Source organism: Narcine bancroftii, chromosome 6 (assembly GCF_036971445.1).
Source record: "Narcine bancroftii isolate sNarBan1 chromosome 6, sNarBan1.hap1, whole genome shotgun sequence".
NCBI lineage: Eukaryota > Metazoa > Chordata > Chondrichthyes > Torpediniformes > Narcinidae > Narcine > Narcine bancroftii.
Genome location: NC_091474.1, coordinates 171,428,405 through 171,441,780, shown reverse-complemented (window position 1 = coordinate 171,441,780; position 13,376 = coordinate 171,428,405). Strand labels below are relative to the sequence as shown.

The following is a 13,376-nucleotide window of genomic DNA, read 5'->3' as shown; positions in this document are numbered from 1 at the left end:
AAAGAGAGATGAAGAGATGTAACAAGAACAAAGAATGACGACAAACTTCATACAAAGAAGAAAAATAATGTATAAGTAAGAACTAAGGAGGAGAAGAAAAGGGAAGAAAGGAAGTAAGGGGGGAATAAAGAGGGTGAGCTTTGTTATATGTGAAAATAAAAGTCTTTTCTCGAGGGGGTTGCGTGGAGAGAATAACAGTCACAGCGAAATCAGTTGACGCTTGCGAGTGAGTTCGCAAATCAAATGGAATGGGGAGTTGTGGTTGCCCGGCAAGGGACAAGGGGCAACTCAGAGAAGGGTTTGGGGTTAAGGGAATTTTAAATGTGGGAATAGTGGAAATATTTTATGTTTTAGAAGTGTTGTCTTACAATGTGTTCAAAAAAAGAAAATAGAAATGAATATGGGGGAAAGGTGGTGATGAGGAAGCGGAAATGAGAGGTAAACAAAGTATGAAATGGCCGTGTTGAACTATATGACTATAAATATTAACAAAATACATAACCAAATCAAAAGGAAGAGGCTATTAAATTTACTAAAGAAAGAAAAAATTGATATAGCATTTGTTCAGGAAACACATCTAACTGAAGTGGAACACAAGAAATTAAGGAGAGATTGGATAGGACACGTAACGGCAGCATCATATAATTCAAAAGCCAGAGGAGTAGCTGTATTAATCAATAAAAATGTACCAATCTAAATAGAGGAGGAAATAATAGATCCAGCAGGGAGGTATATAATGATAAAGTGTCAGATATATTCAGAATTTTGGAATTTACTCAATGTATATGCTCCTAATGAAGAGAATCAAAAATTTATGCAAGATATCTTTTTGAACATCGCAGATACGCAGGGGAATATACTGATAGGAGGGGACTTTAACCTTAATTTGGACTCAAAGATGGATAAAACTGGAAAAAAGACTAGCAGAAAGAACGAAGTAACCAAATTTATGGTTAAATCGATGCAGGAAATGCAACTTTTGGATGTATGGAGGACGCAACACCCAAAGGAGAAGAAATACTCAGATTATTCGGGTAGACATAAAACATACTCAAGAATAGACCTGTTCCTGTTGTCAGCCCACATCCAAGGGAGAGTTAGAAAAACGGAATATAAATCTAGACTGTTATCAGATCACTCACCCCTGTTATTAGCAATAGAGCTGGAGGACATCCCACCGAGATTAAACTCCATGCTATTTAAAAGAAAGGATTTTAGAGAATTCATTGACCACCAAATTAAAATGTACTTTCAAATAAATACGGAATCAGTGAAAGATAAATTTATACTATGGGATGCAATGAAAGCTTTCATCAGAGGGCAGATAATAAGTTATGTAACTAAGATGAAGAAGGACTACAATCGGGAAATAGAACAGCTGGAAAGGGAAATAGAAAGTACAGAAAAAGAATTAGCAACAAGGGAAGATACAACAAAAACAAAAGAATTGACAGACAAAAAAATAAAATACAAAACACTACAAACGTACAAGGAGGAGAAGAACATAATGAAGACAAAGCAGAAGTATTATGAACTAGGAGGAAAAAATGCACAGCTTAAATCAGAAAAATCTAAAAGAACGGTATTGGCATCAAGGGAAAAAGGACAAACAAATTACATATAACCCAACAGAGATCAATGAAAACTTCAAGGAATTATACGAGCAATTATATCGAACTGAGAACGAAGGGAAAGAAGACAAAATAGATGAATTTCTAGCTAAAATTGAACTACCGAAATTGCAAGAAGAGGAGCAAAACAAATTAATAAAATCATTTGAAATAGAGGAAATACAGGATATATTAAAAAAACTACCGAACAATAAAAAGCCGGGAGAGGATGGACTCCCAATAGAATTTTATAAAACATTTAAAGACTTATTAATTCTTCCTCTCCTGGAAGTAATGAACCAGATTGAAGAAACACAAAACATGCCAGATTCATGCAAAACAGCAATAATTACAGTAATACCAAAGATGGGGAAAGATCCACTAACACCAGCATCATATAGACCAATATCTCTACTCAACTCAGATTATAAACTATTAGCAAACAGATTGGTCGACTGTGTACCAAAAATAGTAAAACTAGATCAAACTGGATTTATTAAGAAAAGACGAACAACGGACAATATCTGTAAGTTCATTAATCCATGCAGTACAAGGAAACAAGACGCCAACAGTGGCGGTTGCCTTAGACGCAGAGAAAGCCTTTGACAGAGTAGAATGGAATTATTTATTCAAAGTACTACAAAGGTACAACCTAACAGAGAAATATATTAATTGGATTAAAGCATTAAATAAGGGACCATTGGCGAAGGTGACAGTAAATGGATATATATCAAACCAATTTAAATTAAGCAGGTCAACGAGGCAGGGATGTCCACTATCTCCCTCAATGTTTGCGTTAGGTATAGAACCCTTAGCATAACTGATAAGAACAGAAAATAAAATAAGGGGGATAAAAATAAAAGAGGAATATAAAATCAGTCTATTTGCAGGTGACGTCATAGTATATTTAACAGAACCAGAATTATCAATAAAAGAATTACATAAGAAATTGAAGGAATATGGAGAAGTATCAGGGTACAAGATCAACGCAAATAAAAGTGAAGCGATGCCAATGAATAATGCGGATTTCATAAAGTTTAAGAAAGAATCACCATTTAAATGGCAAACACAAGCAATCTGATACCGAGGTATTCAACTAGATAATAATCTAGGCCATCTATACAAACTAAATTATCAGCCATTAATGAAGAAATTACAAAATGACTTAGAATATTGGAAAGATTTACCACTAACACTGATAGGAAGGGTAAAATGCATTAAAATGAATATCTTCCCAAGGATACAATACCTATTTCAATCGTTACCAATTCACCTAACAGAGAAATTCTTCAAGAAGCTAAAGAAATTAATAAGGAAATTCTTATGGAAAGGGAGGAAACTGAGGATAGTGCTAGATAAATTAACAGAACGGTACAAACAAGGGTGCTTACAGCTACCAAACTTTAAGAATTATTATAGAGCAGCACAATTAAGATACCTATCAGATTTTTATCAAACAAGGGAAAAACCAGATTGGACCAGATTAGAGCTAGATAAAATAGGGGAGAAGGTACCTGAACATATACTATATAAGTGGGATTAAAAGCTGGTACAACATAGGAATTCACCAGTCCTGCACCATCTGCTCAACATTTGGAAGAAGATTCACGTAGAAAGGAAAAAAACAAATTACCAACTACCAAAGTTATTATTGACGCAAAATCAACGAATCCCTTTCACAATAGATAATCTTTCCTTTAGAGAATGGGAGAGAAAAGGAATTAAAAGAATATAAAATTATTTTTCGGGAAATAAATTATTATCTTTTGAACAAATGAAGTACAAATATGGTATAACTCACGGTAAAATGTTTGCATACCACCAACTGAAAACCTACTTGAAGGACAAATTGGGAAGCAGGCTGAGGTCACCAGAAGGAAGCAGTTTTGAATATGTGATTACAGACACAATGGTAATTAAAAGATTTATAACAAACATGTACATCAAACTGCAAGAGAAAGAGAACGATGAAATAAGCTGTAAACTCAAACAAAAGTGGGAACAAGATCTAAACATAAAGATAAAGAATGAAACATGGGAAAAGCTATGCTCCAGAACTATACAATAAACATGAGGTTACGCATGATACAATATAAATGGTTACACAGGCTATACAACACTCCCCAAAAGTTAAATAAATGGGACCCAACAGTATCAGATAGATATTTTCGCTGTAAGAAGGAAACGAGAACAAAGGTACATGCAATTTGGGCATGTGAGAATGTGGAAAAGTTTTGGGAAGATTTAAATCAGGTATTAAACAAAATCACAAAAAATAACATACCAAAAAATCCAGAGATCTTTCTTCTAAGTAATACAAGAAGTAAAGAACTTGGCCTCGATTTGGATGAAGCACAAAAAAGATTTATTATGATAGCCTTAGCTGTAGCAAAAAAATATAAAATGTCAACCTGAAAATCAGAAGATAGCCTGAGAATACAGCAATGGTACCTAGAAATGAATAAATGTATTCCATTGGAAAAAAATAACATATAATTTAAAAAATAGCATCACAGTATTCGAACAAATTTGGGAACCGTACATGGAACACAACAGAGAAGTCCTACCGCGGATCTCCACCACCTAAAATGACAGAATGAGAAAAAGACGAAATGAACTGACCCAGTGTGTAAAAGTAAATGACACAATTTTCTTGTTTATTTTCATTGTGTGATGACATTGTTTAATGGGTTTAATGTATCGTATATGTTGAACGTTTAGTGGGTGGGGAGGGGGGTGGGAAGGAGGGAGGGAAGGGAGGGAGGAATAAGGGGAGAAAATGACACTGTGTATATTCAAGAGGGAAATGTTTATGTGTATTTTGGTCAATATGGTTCATAGTGTGAAAAATAAAAAATTTTAAAAACAATTCAAGACTGCAACTCACAGCAATTAGGGATGAGGCCCACTGATGGCCTTCCCAGCATCATCCAGATTTCAAAACTGAATAAATAAAATCTGAAAACTATCCTGAACAAAAACCAATCATTCAGGTGACTGAATTCATAAAGTTGTATTTAGTGATTTTTTTTGGAGAAAAGTACAACCTATCAGTCTCGTGCAAAATATACTAAAAGTGATAACTGGAAAGCAGTGTGTCATGATGTCGGATTGAGTTCAGATGCAGCTGGACACTACATGTAGAGTTTATGTATAGAAAGAGACCATCTCCAAAAACGGAATTCCCCTATGCATCTACCAGTAACCTATTCTCCCTCAAATGTCAACTCTTATTTTCCTGCAATCCAGCTAGACAAGGGATCATCTGCAGCAAACAAACAGATAATAGGCCAATTGGCCCATCGAGCCAGCACCGCTATTTAACGGATCATGGCTGATCTTTCTCTTTCAATAACTAATCCCAGCCTTATCCCCATAATCCTTAACTCCCCTGCCCACAAGAGCCTTATCCAACTCTCTCTTAAATCTATCCAGCGAATCCACCCCCACCACCCTCTGTGGCAATGCATTCCACAGATCCACAACTCTCTGGGTAAAAAAATTCTCCTTATTTCTGTCTTAAATGGCCTTCCCAGTATTCTTAACATATGCCCTCTAGTTCTAGTCTCTCCCATCAATAGGAACATGTACTCTGATTTCACCCTGTCAAGCCCTTTGATAATCCTAAATACCTCAATCATGTCTCCCCTCATCCTTCTAAACTCCATCACACATAATCCCAGTCTTTCTAACCTATCTGTGTATGTCAAATAGCCTACAATTGAATGAGAAAGTAAGGTTCTGAGAAGTAACACATTGCACTAATGGATTTAAACTTCTAGCTGGTCACGAGGTCAAAATCATACCACGCAGAACCAGAAGCAATGGCCCACTGAGACTGCATCAACCATCAAGCACCCATTATGCTGATATAATTTTATCCGCTTCACATTTTCCTCAAATTCTATCACTCATTTACACATTTCTGGTGGCCAATTAAGCTACCAACTCATACATCTCTGAGAGTGGGAGAAAATTAGAGTTCGCAGAGGAAACCCCATGTTCACAGGGAGACCCTGTAAACCACCCAATGGATGGCAGGATTAAACTCAGATTGATAGAGCTTGAAGCAGTAATTTCATTAGTTTTGTCACAATGCAACTCCATCTCTGTAAAACATGACATATTTGAGGGAAAATGTTGAGTTTGACACCTTCATCTTTGCAATTAATATTTACAAAGAATTCCCCACATTCGAAAATAGTATCTTCCTTATATTCCTCTTAACATACGACTCTTCCATCCATCAACTTCCTTATTTTAGTCTTTTCTGTGGGAATAGGGATGGAAATAAGGATGAAAACCCATTCATTCAAAATGTGGTCAGCTGCATTACACTGCGTTGGATCCAAGGTAAGGAAAGTGCTTTAACAAGTCAATTTCAATTAGCTGAAGATTAAAAATGCATTATTTCTTACCAGAAACACTTTCACTCTTTTGATTTGTTGCTGCTCCCATAATTTCTGCTCGTCATCATCATCTTCTCCAACATTTAAACTCTCATTGTCACTTTCATTTAGACCTAAAAGTACAAAAAAAATATAGCTGACCAGAGGTGGTAAGAATGTAAAAACTGTCTGGGTAGCAACTCAATCCTGTTTATTCATATCATAAATGAAGTTCTACATCTATTTGAGCTCCTGCGTCCTTGTAATATTCCTCAGAGCTCAAAGTCCACTAACATCATAAACATATTCATGAAAAGACTCATTAACATCCTCTGAAATTCCAACAATTCATTTCCTTACAAGTGTTGAAGTTGTTCTCCCTGAATGTAAATTGACCCTAATTTTAGGCGACCAGTCAGGAAAAACAGTTGCTTAGCATCAATGTGATCATTCTCTCACATAAATTCTGTGTATTTCAATGAGATGTCTGTAGCTCTAAACATGGTTAAAGTCTACTTATTCATTCTTTCTTCATAAAATATCAGGAATTGATCCACTAAAATCTGTCCCACCTTCTTGAATCCAATTCAGAAAACTAAAAAATATTAAATAATCTTTTAAGTATCATTCACTTTCTGAGAAAAGCAAATTAAACAAAAGTGGAACAAATAAAATGAAGATAAACAACTAATATCAATGCAAAGTAAATCACCAGAGATAATATAGATACAATAAAATCCTTCTGATAAACTGATAATCCAATGGATTGGGATCAGCCTTACTAGATAAATGTTTGCAGTTCTCTCTTCTGATAATGACAGGGACTTTGTTCCAAGGTTCCTCTTGGCTCAGAGACACTAGATTATGCTCTTCTTTCTGATTAGCCATGGCTCCATTTCCCATACTCTTTTCTGACTCATCAGGGTCCCATATCTCACATTCTTTAAAATGACCAGATCCTGCTTCACTATCATTTATTGCACAACTTCCAAAAAATGTAAATTAAAAAAAAAACATGTTTGGTATTAATAGGAAATACCATCCAAAAGTGTGGATTTGTCCCAAGTATGACGGATTATAGGAATTTTACTGTGCCAGGATTCCATATGACAAGTGAACTAGCAATTACTTCATTAGTCACAAAATTTTAAAAGGCTTCTGAAATTTTCAGAAATCAAAAAAGATTTGGCCAGTTACAATTTGCCTCCATTTTGGAATGGACCTAGGCAGTCCAATGAATATTTCAGACCAAACACATTGCACAAAATAAATTTCCATCTCATGTTCAGCCCTTTTGCCAAGTATCCTAAATCTACAACCTCGGGCAGCTTTCTGCATTACTTTCTCCTTAATTGTACTTTGCAAATGTTTGAAAAACAAAATAAACATGAGTTGTGTACGCTATCCCCATCTAACTCCTTTGCACCCCCACCCCCCCCCCCCCCCCCCCAACCACTCAGTCACAATCTTCAAGCAATACATGTTATAGCCAACAGGAAATGCATTCACTTCATTCCGAGTTGCATTTGTATAACTAAATCTTGGTAAAAGACCAAGAAGTTAACTTGACAATCTGATAAATAGTTAAAAGCCAGTTTCTTCACTTTAATATTTAGAGTGTGTGAATGAATAATCAGGTCAGCCAATGGATTAATTATTAAAATAATCAAAGCAGGAAGTGGAGATTTATCATGGTCATCTATCTCATCAGCTGTTTATGGGACCAGGCACCTTATACTGAGGTGGCATATTTCCTTCCTTCTTCAAAGATATTTTCAGAGCCATTTTGAGATATTCACGTTTGAGAAAGGAACCATACAAATTCGAGGTCTATTTATTTAACAGGCTTTACCACCTTTCGACATGAATTCTTACCAATTTCTTCTGCCATTTTCTGCCTTTGTGTTTTTAATGTCTTAGTGAAGTCTATTTGCTTTTCATGATCATCAAACTCATCATCACTAAGTAGAAGTTCTTCATCAGGGACTGAAGTATCATCCCTTGGTAAAGAGTGAAGGGGAATGAAGTCACCTCGAGTTCTGGCCATCTGTCGCTCTTTACGGGCAGCCTGAATGTACCTAGAATCTGGAATCCCACCTGCACTGATCAAAAATAATAGCAAGGTCAAGAATCCATACATAATAATGCCTTCAATACAAAGGACCCAAAATGAAGCATTTTACAGCTAAAAACATTCAACCTTGACATTCATACTTATGGTACCAGTTTTGATCAGGAATCCATATTATTGTTTAAAAAGGAATAAGGTTGTCTTTGTCTAAACACAGAGCCAACTAAAACATGTTTCTGTCACTTGGAGAATGCAATTATTCAGGTCATGCTGTGGCGCATTTATAAATTACAACTTTAGAAAGAAGCAACGAAAGAACTTTAGAAAGAACTTTCGAACAAACTGCAACAAAATCTAAAGAACTAGCCAATCCAATGACAGAAAACACTTAATTATTGCTCATCCATTTTTCACAATGAATTAATATATTTGCACACTCCAAAGGAGGAAACATTACAGCAGGTGTCAACAGAACCTCTTGACATACAATAACATACTTTTTGAACTGTAGCTATGCAATAATGCAGACAATGAGTTTACATATGTAAAGAGCCAATAAACAACATGGTAATAATGATAAAAAATGGTTTTAGCTATGTTAATTAAAATGGGATTTTAAACAAGAGATATTCAAGACTACTTTTATTGCATGTAATAGTACAGAACATGTAATATTACACAAAATTGCCTTCAGCCTACCAAAAGCCAGAGTCGCCATTAGTCTTACCCAGTGCCCCTTACAGTATGAGAAAAGGAGAAGTAAAAGAGTGTCCCTTCAGTCACTAACTGTCGGTGGATTCATATCCAGTGTTACTGCAGTTTTACAGCCACACAGACTCCTGATCATTCCATTCGCAACCCAAGTTCCAGATCCAAACCTCCAACACAATCAGGAAGCATTCAGTGCCCAAGGCCCTTCGGGAGCCATTCTTGCCCTTAGCACCCTCTCGAAACCCAGTCCCAATAAATTGCTCCCATGAGCTAGTCTCCAATTCCCTAACCGTAACTCAACTGCAGTCTATGCAAGTTCCACAGCCGCTGAGCCCCTCACTTGTCTGCCGCCACGGTCAGTGTCCTGTAGGGTAATTTCTTCTGCTTCTCCTCTACTTGGGGGGAGGAGGGAGGGTCTTCTCCCAGTTTCTGATGCCCTACACTGGTCTGCTGCTCCCCATCTACCTCCTTTACACACCCCCCCCCCCCAACCACCAAGTCTGCAACCTGTCATGGCTGTTGCCTGGGCATAGGCCCCAGGATTTTAAAATAAAATACCATTTAATAGGCCGTTTAAAACCTGTACAGAGCCATGGGGATTAGGATTGGGCAGTTGAATCCATTGAGGCAGTGCTGTGTCATCGTTCACTCTGCTGTTCCTCAAATTAGTGTTGTGATACATTTTATGTAATTGGATAACATTGTGGCACCTTAATTGAATACAGCACCATTAGCCCTGCAGCTCTCTCACACTAATTTATCCATAGTTTTTTTTCATGCTCAGGTTTTTGGACTGGGGACTGCTCAGCATAGCTTTTTATTTTTTACACGCAGAATAAAACAATAATTTTCCAACGGCTAAAAAAAAAACTGTGTAGATGAGAAATCTGAAATAAAACTGAAAATACTGATGATGTTCATCAGATTTGACATCATGGAGAGCAAAAGAGACAGGTCCCTGATCATTCATCAAAACCATTCTGACTGTCCTGATGAAGGATAATTCAACTGACATATTAACTGTGTTAATGGAAACAACTGTATCAGTTCAGCATTTTCATCTTTAAAAAATGTCTTCCAACAACTTAATTATCACTCACTCCTGTTCTTTTGTTACATAGAATGAACAGTTTGTGGGCCATTAGACTATGAAATTGCCAGTACAATATACGAGTTTATATCTATTCTCTATTCATAGCTTTTGAATGCATCTTTTAATCTGGACTTATCTGGTTTCCTTGAGAGAACTACTTGCCTTATTCACTTCCATGGTCTAATCATTTCCAAGGCAAGTATGTTTTCCTCATTTTGCCATTGGATTTATTCATAACTCTCTCGCTTTTCTTGGCTCTAGGTTTTGATTCTTGCATGTGGAACCATTCTCTCTGCAACATCTCAGCCCAACCCACATAACTGAAAGACTTCTCAAAGTTCAAATTTATTGCCAGAGTAATTGACATTACATACAACCATTACATTCTTTTTCTTGTGGGCAAGGCAGAATTTCTTATTATTGGTAACTCAAACTGTATTCAAAAATAAAAATGTAAGAAAAAGATGTAAACAAAAGAAACTGTGTAAATACAAAAGAAAATCAGTAATAAATAATGAGCAAAGTTGGAATCCTTTGACTCTTGAAATGAGTTTATAATTTAGTGTGTTGATGAGGAGTCTGATGGTAAAGGTTCCATTATTGTCACGTAATACTACATTTAGAATGTAACATAAATGAAATTCTTTAACTACTGTTTTCTGTAAGCAGAGAGTCACCACTTTGTCCAGCGCCCCTCACCGAAACCTGCAGCACCTGGTGTTCCTGGGCAGTCTGCCCTCCGAGTATTAACCAGTCCTGTGCCTGCTTAGCTTCCGAGCTCAATCCCAAGCGTATTCAGGCTATTAGTGCTGTTGTGAATGGATAGCAACTGTTCCTGAACCTAGTGGAGCAAGTCTTGTCACACCTATACTTCCTTGCGGATGGCACCCGCAAGAAAAGAGCATATCCCGGGTGGTGGTGATCCTTGATAATTGATGCTGCTCTCCGACTGTGGGGTTAGATGCAGATGTTTTTGATGGTGGGGAGAGTTTTGCATGAGATGGATTGGGCTGTATCTACTCTCTTTTGCAGGACTTTCTGCTCAGAGGAATTGATGCCCCCTTTCCAGGCCATGATCAGCTGGTCAGCACACTTTCCACCATACATCTGTAGAAGTTTTCAAACGTTTATGATGATATCCCGAACCTCCGCAAAATCCCCTGGAAGTAGAGTCCCTGACGTGCTTTCTTCACAATGGCATTAGTAATCAGGAACGTATCAGGAAATTCGGTCCAAAAAAAAATGTCCAGGAAAGGTCCTGCGAGATAGCAACTCCCATGAATTTAAATTTGCTCATCCTCTCAACCTCTGATCCCCAATGATCACTGGATCGTTCGCCTCTGGTTTTCCCTTCCTAAAATCCTTGCTTTTTGATTCTTAGTTAATTTTGTGCCTGTCTCTTTAAGAAAACTATCGTTTGTAGTGTTACCATAGTGACTATAATGCAATATGTTGTAATATGCACTCAACTTGGGGCTTAGTCTTTTTGTACAAGATGTGAAGGAAGCGTGAGCACGAGAAATTTCCCTATGCATTTTTTGTATCGCTTAAGTTTTTATATCTTTATATATCTTTGTATTTTTAAAGCAATCTTTAGCTATTGCTTTTGTTATGACAATTTTTCAGTAATTAAGAATCCCAAGGACTATCTTCATACAGTAAAAGCTTTGATATTTATCGTTATGAAAGTCCTATGGTGAAGCTATGCAAAATGTTTATGTGTTCTATCAACGAATGAAAACTACATAAAGTAATATCCACAGAGTTTGACTTGTTGGATTAAAGAGATCTAAAAATGGGATATCATAGCTCACGCTTTGGAAGATGATACTTTGAAATTTGGATACATTAGAATAAGGAAAGTGTTGTCTATACTACACTATTCAGCCAAGTTTTCCATCTCCCTCTTGTACGCTGAAGTTGTATCAGCAACTTTATTTCCATCATGAAAGATTTCTCTTTTATTGATTTCTTGGAATATGGGCATCACTGGGATTCTGGTGAACATAATCCCACAGTGCTATTGAATAATTAGACCCAACCACAAATAATGCATTTTCAAGTCAGTATAGTGCGTGGCTTGGAGGGGAAATTGTAATTGATGTACACAGAGTAGCGTGGAAGAGTAACTAAACTGCATTTCAGCTGAAGTAAATATGGGGCATGCTAGTGGAAACAAAGAATTCAAAGGTTCAGGTATGTGAAATTTGGACAATGCAATAACACAAAGCAATGTTTCATACAAAACAAAAACTGCAAAAGATGCCTCAAGCACTTGTTTGTGAAAGCAGACAATTCCCTCTTTTCATTTTCATAAACCAACAGCAGTAAAAATATTAATTACATGACATTTGATAATCTTAATTGCACTTGAAATTCCAAACCTGACCGCATTTTATATTGGGCTAGCCCAAAAGTATTAGATTCATCAACTCCTGAAACAAACTCTTCTTCAATTTCTGTATGTCCATCCATTGTTTCCTCTTCCAAAGAGTTGTTTTTTTGAATTTTTGATGGTATAAAATCTTGTCGAGCTTTCTCATCCACTAAAATTGAACATAATATGTATTAATAGCAATTAAACTCAAATTTGGTAGAGTGACATATTTCAACAAATTTATCAAATATCAAATGAATTATTTTATATTGTGCAATATTGGTTGGTAAATCATACATAACTTTCACACAACTGTTGTCACACAACAGACTGCAAATGCTAGAATCTCAAGCAAAAAATTGTTGGAGGAAGTTAGTGGGTTGTACATCATCAGTGACGAGATGAAGGTTTGGGCCCAAAATATTAACCATTCTTTATCACCCAATGATGTTGCTCAACATGCTGAGTTCCACCAGCATTAATTGGATGAAACTGCTCAGCGTTTACAGTCTGAAACAAATAAATGGTTCCTGGCTTAAAGAAAGCTGTTGAGAAAGACAGCAATTTCTGTAGCCCACCTTTGCTACACCCAAGCAGCTTGGCCCACACTTGAGCTGATTCTCAAGGCAAATTCACAAAGCTAGGTCCTAACACTTTATGAACACACCCAACCCTGAGAAATATTGTGACACCTAGCTAAGGTTTACTCCCACAATTATTTCTCTGTAACCCACCTGGATTCTCCAACTACCCATCAAAACAAGGTGTTTTTTTTAAATTCAACCATCCCAGCAACCAGCATCTCTGAAGTGTGAGGAAACCAAAGCATCTGGAAATACCAATACCTGCACAAAGAATGTGAAAATTGCATATAGGCAGCAGAGATCAAGATTGAATCCAGGAAACCTCAGCTGTAAGGCAGCAACCATGTTTTATTACACAACAATCTAAACTGTGTGTGAACCAAGGTAGAATCATTGATAAAAACTATGATATTTCTGCACAAGTATGTTGAAATCCTGAAGCTACTTTTAACAATGTAATGACAGCAATCACTAGCCCTGCAACCAAAAATCTCAAGTCAGAATCTTCAAAGTAACCAAAATTTTTATTAATTCATATCCTG

At 36.6% G+C, this 13,376-nt stretch overlaps 1 protein-coding gene across 8 annotated transcripts in view; it reads right to left on the bottom strand.

The window, feature by feature from the left end:
- Positions 1-13,376, bottom strand: part of LOC138736735 (intron Large complex component GCFC2-like) — a 77,108-nt gene that overhangs the window by 38,522 nt on the left and 25,210 nt on the right. For 6 of the 8 annotated variants that reach the window (XR_011340535.1, XR_011340534.1, XM_069886729.1 and 3 more), the window contains 3 exons: positions 12,218-12,419; positions 7,874-8,100; positions 6,029-6,132 (listed from right to left, as the gene is read on the bottom strand). Coding sequence is in view for 6 of the 8 variants with exons in the window: in XM_069886729.1 (XP_069742830.1) it covers positions 6,029-6,132; positions 7,874-8,100; positions 12,218-12,419 (533 nt within the window). In the remaining 2 variants the exon portion in view is untranslated. The remainder of the gene's footprint in view (positions 1-6,028; positions 6,133-7,873; positions 8,101-12,217; positions 12,420-13,376) is intronic. The other 2 variants (XM_069886727.1, XM_069886728.1) reach the window with 2 other exon arrangements.